We start from the raw sequence: 11,761 nt of genomic DNA, 5'->3' as shown, positions 1-11,761 counted from the left end.
TGCAGCATCAGCCAATGGCTCTATAATCAGCCCTAAACTCTTGTGTACATTTGATAGTATCCCTTCACATCAGTACATGTTCTGCAGAGCACAGAAGAAGAAAAGGCACAACAGTAAGAAGACCCCCCAAGCAGTGCAGTTAGGGCTGCGCTCACATCACCAACACCATCCTCTGTTGTTGAAATCATTCATGAAGATAAAGCTCACCATGACTGATAACAACAATACTAAGCTGAGAGCTAAACTGATCAAGCACAATTTGCCAGAACAATGCACGAATGCTTGGCCTCCCTAAGGGTATCAAAAGCCCCCAGTCAATAGCCTTCCTCTTTTAACGCCTTCTGCCACACACTGAAATATATCCTGGACCAACCTCACGTCCGCTGCTGATCCAATGAGAAGCCAGGGTGGTTGTGATTGTACAGATTCCTGCCCTGGGATCAGTGGTGCACAGGTACAACTGGTGCTTCAGGCCTGCTCTCAAATGACCGGCCAAGCAGTTTGTCATGAGCAAAGATGGGAAGAGATGGCGGCTTTGGTCCCTGAAGGAAGCTGAGGATTTGTTGGATCTCATGGTCTCCACAGTGTCTGCAGCGGACTGATTTCTTAATGCACGAGGATGTTGAAATGATAATACAGCCCAGCAGACATGTGTTCATCCAGTGATTAACCTTAACTAAACTGTCTTTAGTCCTTAGCTGTTACCTGCACTCAGCCTAGCTGGGTTTGCCCTACAGAGATGGATGGAATTATGAGTGGAATTGTTTTACCATGTGGTCAGTTTTTTTGTTCTTATTACTGTTAAGACTCTAAGATTGGGCCTCATGCAAGAACCGTTTGTACGCACAGATTTGTTCCTAAATCGTCCGTACGAGTGATTTAAGAGAATTTGCGCATTCACCAATCTTTTCGTATTTTACGTTTTCTTTCAGGTACGAACAGAATTTACGAGTGATCCAGACCTGTCATTGGAGTTTCGTACCCACTAAGCATTGGACGTCGTATGGACGTTGAGATGACGTCTATATTGCGTCCGTCGGTCCATGACCAATTCTGGACCTCAGAACGACGTGCAAACTAGGTCCACTATTTGGACGTCTAATCATGACCCCATTTGTACGTCAATATGTAGTAGAACATTTGGACGTTGGGCTCGGTCCCTTTTTTGGACGTCTAAAACGGGTGCAGAGAATTTACATAATTTAAGTAATTTATTATTAGTAGTAGTAGTAGCAGTAGTAGTAGTAGCATGAACATGATTATTTGTGATTAAACATTATTTTTTAATAGAAGTGATTGCATCATAACGTACATCCTATTTAGTTTATTTTTTATTTAGTGAATTGTTTATTTAGACCTTCGTACGAAAAAAGTAAGAGAAATTTAGAATAAAAATACGAAAATGTTCTTGCATGAGGCCCATTGTCTTCAACGGGGGATGCCCTCCATTACTTTGTTAGATCAGAGAGAATTCATGTTGGACAGCAGGTTTCCAACACTGCATCTTATTAATCATACTAAGTCACAGATAGTATCCCACAATGCTGAAAAAGCCTTCAACAGAGTGGGATGAAGGTATCTTAAAGGGATAGTTCGCCTCTTTTGACATGAAGCTGTATGACATCCCATATCAGCAACATCATTTCTGAACATCTTCTTACCCCCTGCTGCGTCCTGTGAGCAGAGTTCCAGCCTCGTTTTGGCGTTGACGAAGGTAGTCCGGCTAGTGGGCTGGGGCCACAAACAATATGCGTTCAACAGAGTAATACATTTGCATCACAAAATCGTCCCTCCAGAAAAAGTCAGACCTCACAATCGCTTGGTGCTATTTCTCTCTCCCTTCGTATCACTACGGGCTATCTAAACTGTGCAGACCGAAGCGCAGACCGAGCAGCAAACACCCGAACAGGTGCGGCTGTCGCAAGGTGGCTGAACGCATATCAAGGGAGAGAAAATAGGGCCAAGCCATGTAAGGTCTGACTTTTTCTGGAGGGACGATTTTGTGATGCAAATATTGAGAAGCAAGACACTTTATTTTCAGGACCCTAGCAAACTAGCCGGACTACCTTCATCAACACCAAAACTCAGCTGGAACTCTGCTCACAGGACGCAGCAGGGGGTAAGAAGATGTTCAGAAATGATGTTGCTGATATGGGATGTTACACAGCTTCATGTCAAGAGGCGAACTGTCCCTTTAACTGTGTGATGGTCATGATTTCATCCACTGGGGGAGGCTGCTATATTCATCCATGGTGGCAGCAGTACAAACAGCATCATGTCTCCTTCTAATCAAGACGAATGAGACAAGGTTGCCTGCTGTCTCCACTGTTGTTCGGTATCAGAACTGAACCCCTGGATATCTGGTCTTATCCGCCCTTTGCAGTCAGTGGGAACGAGGCCTCTCATATCTTCTCTGCTGAACATATGGACCCATCTCAGGAAGGACTTTGGTTTCTCTTCCACCCCAACACTAATGCTTCAAAAAAGACCTGACCCAATTATTTGAATCAGGTGTGCTGGAGCAGGGAAACATGGAAAACATACCAGGGTTGGGAAACACTGATCTAAATAACATGTGGCCAACCACCACCTCCTCCTTTTCTTTCAGAGCAGACACTTTGCAAAGAAGCAGTTCCCTCACTTCCAGTCACATTTGGGTTCTTCAGGGTACCTGAATGATCAGAGGAATCACATGTAGGGTTATTGGGAATGGGCCAAAACAAACAAGAAAAAGTGAGTGTGAGCCCAGCACGCCTGCCTCCTGTTTAACGTACACTCGACAGAAAATGTGTGAGAGCTCTCCACCTTGCCTTCTGACCCTCATTCTGTTGGAGGAGATAATTGCTTGTCAGGAATAAATAGAGAGATTAATGAATTCATTAGTGGTGGGAAGTTTAGCTCTTCAGAGCGGCACTTACTGCTATGACACATCACGCCTATTGTTTTACTAGCTAGTTAGCCTTGAACAATAACATTCACACAGCAAATTGCCTCCTACACTCATGTAAACCATGCAGAAGCTGTGTTCTTATCCGGGAATTCAGCAACAACCCAAACAAAGCCTATTTAAATCCTGATCCTTCATCTTAATTACTTTTGTGGAAGCTTGTGTCTGTGGGAGCTGGAACAAGACAGCACACATTAATCTACATTAGCAGTGAACACTCTGCCACTTGATGTGCACAATTTTACATAGACTTTGTGACAAATACAGTCATGTGAAGAGGAAAGTCCACCCTCCTTCAGTTCTAAGGTTTTACACACCAGGAAATGAAAGACAAAAATCAGCAGGTCCTAAAATGAGGGAAGTGCTGATGAACAGCAACACAACAATGACATATTACACTGGGTCAGTGTTTAGTGAACCAAAGCAGAGTTAAAATTCATAAAGCTGGGTATGGGAGAGAACTAACAGGAGAGATCATATTTCTCCAGTTTTAGCTTCTCTTCATTGGCTCCCTGTTAAATTCAGAATAGAATTTAAGATTCTTCTCCTTACATATAAAGCTCTTAATGACCGAGCTCCATCATATCTTAAAGATCTCATTGTAAGATATTTTCCTAACAGAGCACTTCGTTCCCAAACTGCAGGTTTACTTGAGGTTCCCAGAGTTTCTAAAAGTAGAATGGGAGGCAGAGCCTTCAGTTATCAGGCCCCTCTATTGTGGAATAAGCTGCCAGTAAATGTCCGGGAAGCAGACACCCTTTCCACTTTTAAGACCAGGCTTAAAACTTTCCTTTTTTATAAAGCTTATAGTTAGGTCTGTTGAATCTGATAGTGTGTCTGCTAGTGTGTCTTGTTCTGCCTCCACCTCTGGCACCCTCTATACTTTCATTACCCCCTACCCGAACCAGGGTTTGAATCCCATTCCCGCTTATCTTACCTCTTTTATTTCTCCCCCTACCCGAACCAGGGTTTGCATCCCCACCCCGCTGTGACTGGTGTGCAGTTGGTGAGAGGCTGAGGTAGCTTGTGGCTGTAAAAAGATGGTTGTTGTGGTGTGAGGAGCAGATCTATATAGGGAGTATAGGGAATTACTCACTGAGTCTGCTCCTTTATTTCATTATTTATTTTTTCGTTAGCACAAGTTTCTTGTGTTTACCTTGAATAGGGATGGCTCAGGTAATCCTGAAACATCCCATAGTTAAGCTGCTATAGGCCTAGACTGCTGGGGGGCCTCATCTGTCACACCTTTCCTCACTTTACTCTCTTTATGTATATGTGATATTATTGTGGTCATTAACTCGTGTTTCCCTGTTCCAACAGATATCCTTTGAATGGTGTTACAGTGCCGCCGCCGCTGCGCCCATCATTACACGGCTTCACCCATGTTGGAAGAGGTTAGAAAGCGTCTCCTCCTTTACTTTCACCAGTGACATGTGAAGCTGATTGTTGCTATGGTTACAGCTCAACTTGGTGGCGACTTTGACCACCATCCTTTCCCTGGTAAACATGCATGAGAACAGAATCAACTTGTGAACCAAAGTGTTCCTCAGTGGAAGATCAGGGTGCATGCACAGCTGCTCACATCACAGACCTGGGTGGATTTTCAGTCAAAAGAACCAGAAAAATATGGGAATGAGAGCAGCCTTACTGGGAATTCAGCTGGACTCATAAACACTGCACTGCTTTTACTGAAAGATGCAGAAAGATGGAACTCTGGAGCCTTAACAGAGAGTTGACGAGCAGGAGGGATTCGATCTGTATGATCCAAGAATGTTAATCTGGCTTTGAGAAGCTCCACTTTGTTCCAGCTCAGTCTAATTAGTCATTTCAGCCATCTCAGTCATAATTATTATTGAGAAGTCCAGTTTCTGTCAGATTAATACAATCCTTCAGTTTCTGTTTGGAAGTTTAATATAGCATCAGGTGAACAAAGAGATCAGACAGTGATTGAAAGGCCATGTCTTTATTACACAGGTTAATATTTCACAGCCGTCATTCTGAAGATAATCTTCAGTTTATCATGATGAAAAAGAGCCGTGACCGCAGCAGGGAAAACATTTCACTCTTAAAAGCTAAGCTACCTTATAAAACAAGAGAAAACACTGTTTCATAGAGCTCAGTGTTTCCCTCTGCATTCACTAATGAGTTCTCAATACGTCGAGGCAAAGCACACGTTCTGGGTGTGTCCTGCACGGAGGAGGCGTGTCCCACGGCGAGCAGCCTGGGCTCATGTTCATCCTCTGGGTTTGCCCACTGATGACACAGTGAAGACACACAGCAGCCATGCATCACACTGCAGCGTCAGGCCTCAGCTGTGGATCTTTAAATACTTAGTTTGTTACCACGGACACACAGTCTTTGAACACTTCTAATATCTGATTTTATGTTGGGTTTATGAAGGTTTGTTTCTGGTGCTCAACAACATGGCAGCTGTACTGAAGCTCAGTGAAGAACCTGAGCTGCAGGCTTTGCCTTCTTCCAGCTGCTTTCTGCTGTTAAAGAACAGCTTAAAGGCTACAGGGTGGGATTTTGGCTGAAACAGTGTCTGCATTCAGACAGTTTAAAAGTGATGCCTGTCTTCATGAAGAAATGACCTGAAAGTCCTGTTGCTGCTGAGTAGAACCCAAACAGTTTGGTGTGCTTTTCATTGGTTGGACCCGGTGGTAATGAGCAGGCCACCTGCTGCTGGTACTGCGTCTTCAGACCATTCACCAGTGTTTGGAATAAACATTTCTACTACATACAATAAAAGGTGTGGTACGCGGATCCCTGTCTTACTGGAAATAAGTTGAGAAGGCTGAGACTGATCCACCAACACGTGCAGATAAGCACTGATGCTGGGGGTTTGGCACCGCAGAGCCAAAGGGTCCTCTGCTCTCCGCTCATCCTTTCCACATAAATGGACATAAACTACACCGACAAAGAGGAACACACAACCAGCTCTGCTGCCCCAGCCCTGTGAGCTCAGGGCAGAATGTGGGCAGCAGCTGCTGGGATCTGTGAAAGGCCTGGAGAGAGATCATCAGAAATACTGTCCTCAGCAGCAGAAGGTAGCCAATCAGGACCTGGGTTGGTGCGGCCTGCTGTACGCTGCAGAGCTCACATTGTTGTTCAGAGGCCTGATGAAGACATGGCATCCCTCAGTCCTGGTGGCTCTTCTCCTGAAGGAATTTGTATTCGTACTGAAACAAGAGGAGCAGCACAGCAGTTACAGGGGGCCGAACCCACTGTCCTCCCTCTGAGGGCTGACCTGGAACTTATTTATCACATGAAAAGAATTCCTGACAGAGATGCAACTCCTTACCAAGGCCAGCTGCCGTCCTATGTTTCCCATGGTGATGACCCCAGCAAAGAAGATGCAGGGGAGCCAGGACCGAATGTAGAGGAAGTCTGGAGAAGTGTACCTGCGCGGGAACCCAGAAACCATCTTCAAACTGCACAATCCACCACTTCATACAGACTTTCTGGCAATCTGCCTTCAACTGACTGTTCAAAGACTAAATAAAGTTTTCCACAGACACAAGAGCATCTGTAGCACCACAGTGGAGTGAGGAGCAGGGGCAATAGATACATTGGCCTCATTCTGAGGTGATAGTTACAGATAGTTGACTTCATGTCCACCAGCACACTGCCCTGAAGGTTACACAGAGAGTTACTTTAAAGGTGCTTCATTCAGTTATCTGGAGCAGGCTGTTGGAGGATGTGGCCAGAACGGGCCAACCAATGGGCAAACAGTGTGGAACTGCCCCAACTACCCCAAACTAAAACAAAATGGACTCAGAACACATCTAAAACAGTGGAATCTGTTTGTTCACACGTCGGTGCAGAGTGTTTAATGGCGGGGAGTGAGAGAACTTACTGGAAGACTCCGTTGTAAACCAGGAGCTGGGTGGTCAGTGTAGCCAGCAGGGCGATGCTGACACCCAGGGCGAAGCCATTGCGGGAGCGGTCGAACGTCCACCACAGACCAATGGAAAGCGCCGCCAGGGTCAGAGACAACTGCACGTTGTTAGCAAAGTCCACTTTCTGACAGGGAGGGGGTCAAGGAGCAGACTGGCAAGGTAACCAGCTCCAGGATGTGCTCACTCATCCAGCTGCACCTTGGACTGGCACAGCATACCCCACTCATCCAGCTGCCCCCACATTTACAGGAAGTGCCCAGGTGCAGTAGATCTACATCCTCACCATGTAGGAAAACACACCCCCACTGTTAGGATGTAGCGGCTGGATACAAAGCTAGGAGGCTTGAGGCAGAGGTAGTGATGAACCAGCCAGGTGTTTTATTCACCAAAATGTACATCAGACAGACTTTAACATGGACATATACCACGGTCCTGGAGGCAGCAGTAGCAACAGGAACAACTCTCTTGTATGGTACAACTGGCAGCTTTAAATACCACTCTCGCTCTACCAACCAAACCCTGGGGGATTCTGCTCCTCCCATTACACACCCCCATAACAACAACACACACAAACCTTAAAATACATTTACCCTCCATTATAAAATACATAAATCAATTACACGTGCTAGCATGCCAAAACAATAGTACCAAATGTACAACAGACCTCCCCTAACCGATTCTGGTGCACCCCCCCCACACCAATCAGCACATGGTCTGACCCAGAACCTTCAAATGCTGCAGACTGAATGTAGAGACTCTTTTGCCCGAGCACCCTTCAGAGGAGACACAGCTTTACACACATATTTAATTTCCCACAGCATAGTCAGCTCACAGTTTATCACATCCTTCAGCTACATGTATGCTCATCCCAGAGCATTTCAGGCTGGTGATGATACCACAGACTCCATTTATTCAGACTTTACAGCTTCCACAGTAAAGAAAACTGTTTGGTTCAGTTCACATCTATACCGTTAAAGATCTGAACAGCGCTGCTCCCCAACAGGAAGGAGAGCCAAAAGCAACGTGTGACCCAGTAAACTGGTACTTAGAGCGGTGACCGTCTTCCAGGCAGCATCAACCCAGCACCCGGTTCTTATTTCACTCTGTTCATTTACAACTTTACTCCCTGGTGTCACGGAGAAGAAATGCTCCAGTTTCCATGTTTGTACAAACAGCTGCAAAAGGAGACACATTCTGCCCCTCTTTCACAAGCTGACACGCTTTCCTGAGCTCTTATTAAAGAGTCTCATCATGAGATTTCATGTTAATCTGAAGTTAAGTTAAGTTAGGCTGAGACAGACACAGAGGCAGGAGGCTGGATGACCTGGTGGAACCCAAGTTTAAATCTAAGAAACGCACTTTCAGATATGTTCACAACATTCATGGATGGTATGTTTCTGTTCGATTCAGATTCTTTAAGTCTTTTTTCGGCCATTTCAGCAGTGAGGATGATTCTGCCTGTGCAGGGGTTCAGACAGATGAATCATTTCCCATCAGCCACAAGAGACTGACGGCAGCACAGATGAAAGGATACAGCGCTGGCATGGTTGATGCCAACAAACACAGCCACGCAGCGCATCACACTGGACCATTCCCTCTTGAACTTGTGTGGTTCACCGAGCCGGCTGTCGATGCAGGGGTACAGCAGCCCGATCACCGCTGGAGGGGGAGAGGACAGGGGTTAAACACTGAGCAGGCTAACAGCAGCTAACCCAACCACAGACCTTGCCTACATTTAGCCACGTGCAGCTACTTTCATGGAGTATAATGATGTATACTTACATCTAAGGTTGCTGCTTTTATAGAAACTCTGTGCATTTTATTTCATCTTGCTTTCATCTCCACTTTTGCCAGTTATCATGAGAAATTAGCCTGAAGTGAGCGGCACCACAGTATTAACCCGTATGACTCACAGGATAAAACATACATGTTCAGAGCAGCTAAATGATCACAGGTCACAGCACTGCTCAGCATACGCTCCAAGCGTCTCCATGCTTTTAAATCACTTTACATTCAAGGGGACGACAGGAAAATGTGGACTTTGTTCTCCTCTGTAAGTTCAGCTGTAACAGAGGAGCTGAGAGGTACCGGTACCAGTGCAGATGAGAACAGAACCCAACCATCTATGCTTCAGAAGCAGACACATCTGAATGTCTGTATGAAAGCATGCTGCCTGTCTCTACAGATCATTGGACCTTGTTCTGACCTGGGGTCCCTGAACTTAGTTACAGTTGGACCGCTTCATATTTCAGGGCCACATCTGTCTGAGCGGTGTACAGCTGGACTTTGTCTCAGCGAAACTTCCTTGCTGTGGAGCTGAATGCTCAGGCTCACACCCAGAACTCCCTTCATCACCTCTGACGGTCGTTACGTTGCACCCACCTGAGGCTGTGCCGCAGCAGGGTGGCACCCACCAGGCCGAGGAGAAGATGCTGCCGATGACATCAGGGGGGAACAGGGTGACGTTTCTCTGCACCTGCAGCAGGTTCAGCACCAGAGCCAGGAAGACGCCCACTGAGAACAGCATGGCCCCTCGGATCAGCAGGTTGGTGGTCCTAGAGCACAGAGCAGGAGGAGTAAGGACCCTCTGACAGACCTCACTGGGCCGTCACCTGCTCAGGTGGAGCAGTCGTAGAGCTCACCTGTTGGTGATGGCTGAGATGTACGGTCCCCGAGACCAGTGCTGCTCAGACATGGAGCGCTGCTGCGCGCCGCTGCTCACTACGCCGCCGGCACCACTGGCACCGCTGCTCACTGCGCCGCCGGCACCACTGGCACCGCTGCTCACTGCGCCGCCGGCACCACTGGCACCGCTGCTCACTGCGCCGCCGGCACCACTGGCACCGCTGCTCACCGCGCCGCTGCCACCGCTGCTCACCGCGCCGCTGCCACCACTGCTCACTGCGCCGCCAGCACCGCTGGCACCACTGCTCACCGTGCCGCTGCTCGTGGCCGTCAGTGTTCGGGACATCCGTAAGCCTGAGCGAGACAGACAAGCGATGAGTGGCGTGATGGTGCTGCTGTCAGTCACGTTCTCCCTCCGCACAGTTCTGGTTCTGCCCCACACGTGCATGAATAATCAAGCTGAACGTCATGTGAAATTCATAATGCAGAAAAAGCCCCGTGACAAAAATCGACTGAAGGATTTTATTTATCTATACTGGATTTTTCAAACGAAAACTTTTTTTTTTTTTTTTTTTTTTTTTTTTAAAGCAGCCTGAGTTGTGGGTCGTCACCAAAAGACTGAGATGACAAACACAAGCAGCAGTACTGAGCCTCTGAAGGGTGTCGGGTCGAGGAGTTTCAGCAATAAGACTGGTCCCGCACCGTCTCCTCCAGCTGATGCAGCTTCACACATGAACTGGGAGTGTTGGTCTGGTGAGAGAAGGTCCTTCAGCTGGCTCAACATGCTCACATGGATTTAAAGAAAGAAAAAAAAAGGGAGAATTCTTTTTTTTTTCCAGTTAAGTGTGTGAGCTCTTTTTAAAATGTGGTTGTGCTGACTGCTGCTTTCATTCATCAAATATTTCAACCATCAAACAAACGAGCTTTTAGGCGCTTCTGTTCCATGTTTCTGATGACCGAAGCCATTTTGTTTGTTGGTGCTGATCGGAGTCCATTTAAACGTCCAGTGCACATGTTGTTCCTGAAGTTATTTTCACGAGAAAAAAAAAAAAAAAAAAAAAGACGCATTTGTGTTTGCGTGGCCTCATTTTAACCTCTTCAGCACACACAGACCATATCAGCAACATGCGGTATCTGTTAATGAGTGATGGGTTGGTTTGTGTCCCATGTCCAAGATCAACCGGTGGATCAGGAGGCCGTACAGACGCCTGATCCAAACATCACCAAATCAAACAGTCAGCAAAATGTTCCTGTTGAAGCTATTAAAATGTGTCCCAAATGTACTCATTCATCTTATGTAGTAAAAAGGTGTAAAGATGATTAAAACCCTCCTGAAAGGGTAACATCTGTATCAGGTCTCCTCTAAACTGGGACCAGCAGAAACTGGTCGGCCTCCTGGCGTTTAACTGGGGGTTGGCTTCATTTAACCAGAGTTCAGCAGAGGCACTGACACGTTTCAGAGGGGGTTTCTAACGTCGCCTTCAACAAACTGACGTGTCCAGTTTCTACAGGCCGGAACGTGCTGCAGGGGCCAGATCCACGCTGATCCGTGGAAACTGCAGCATGTTGAAACGCTTTATTTCCATTTCCACTCCCTCAGATCAGCTGAAAGATGTGCTGGGATATTAATGGTGTCGCTGTAAAGACATGGAAATTAAAGAGGAATCCCTTCTCCTTTGGTAAACCCTTCGCATCTCTTTGTGGAAAAATAATTCAAACCCTGATGGCTCCTTGCATCAGTGGTCGGGACTCACCACAAAGGTTAACTGTCTCGACTCTTCTATTTAACGCTGTTTAACTTCAACTTCAAACTTTATTATTTATTATGTTTATTAGCGGGGTCAGATCTGACTGCCTCTATTTTAACGAGAACCCCGTCTCTGGCCCGTCTGTATCTGGGAAGGTCCAGCCCAACACACACACACACACATATATATATATATATATATATATACACACACAACAACAAGCGCGTAGTTTCAATGCTAGCGTCAATGCTAAACTAGCCTAAGGCAGATTAAGCAGAGCAGCTAAGTCACGAAGTCAAAGTTAACTCACCTGATGTGGAGCCAGACCTTCCTCCCACACAGCTCTACATCTCAGAAGACGTATCGGTAGCTCGCTGTTGGGGGAAAACTGCAGGAAAGGATGTTTTAATTAGCTTTCTGTCCCTTCTGAGGCTACTTCCGGCTGCGTAGGGAACCAATAAGCGTCTACATGCATGACGTAATCCCGTTATAAGAGGACATATCACGTGACTGGGGTAAACAGCTCATAAACCAAAAGG

The 11,761-nt window shown here is 46.5% G+C and overlaps 1 protein-coding gene across 2 annotated transcripts; it reads right to left on the bottom strand.

Annotated features, from left to right (window-relative positions):
• Nucleotides 1–4,894: 4,894 nt before the first annotated feature.
• Nucleotides 4,895–11,690, bottom strand: insig2 (insulin induced gene 2). Of its 2 annotated transcripts, XM_075478893.1 has the most exons (8): nucleotides 11,533–11,690; nucleotides 9,743–9,828; nucleotides 9,492–9,694; nucleotides 9,232–9,404; nucleotides 8,384–8,508; nucleotides 6,807–6,973; nucleotides 6,252–6,351; nucleotides 4,895–6,129 (listed from the first exon to the last, which is right to left on the bottom strand). In XM_075478893.1, exons 2-8 carry the CDS (start codon nucleotides 9,818–9,820, stop codon nucleotides 6,088–6,090), a joined length of 888 nt encoding a protein of 295 aa, XP_075335008.1. In that variant the 5' UTR covers nucleotides 9,821–9,828; nucleotides 11,533–11,690; the 3' UTR covers nucleotides 4,895–6,087. The 2 variants fall into 2 exon arrangements, with proteins under 2 accessions (XP_075335008.1, XP_075335007.1); XM_075478892.1 differs by having other exon boundaries at nucleotides 9,492–9,828.
• Between the last annotated feature and the right edge of the window lie 71 nt (nucleotides 11,691–11,761).

Source organism: Odontesthes bonariensis, chromosome 12 (genome assembly GCF_027942865.1).
Source record: "Odontesthes bonariensis isolate fOdoBon6 chromosome 12, fOdoBon6.hap1, whole genome shotgun sequence".
NCBI lineage: Eukaryota > Metazoa > Chordata > Actinopteri > Atheriniformes > Atherinopsidae > Odontesthes > Odontesthes bonariensis.
Note: the sequence above shows the minus strand (reverse complement) of the source record. Positions and strands in the feature narration are given on the sequence as shown.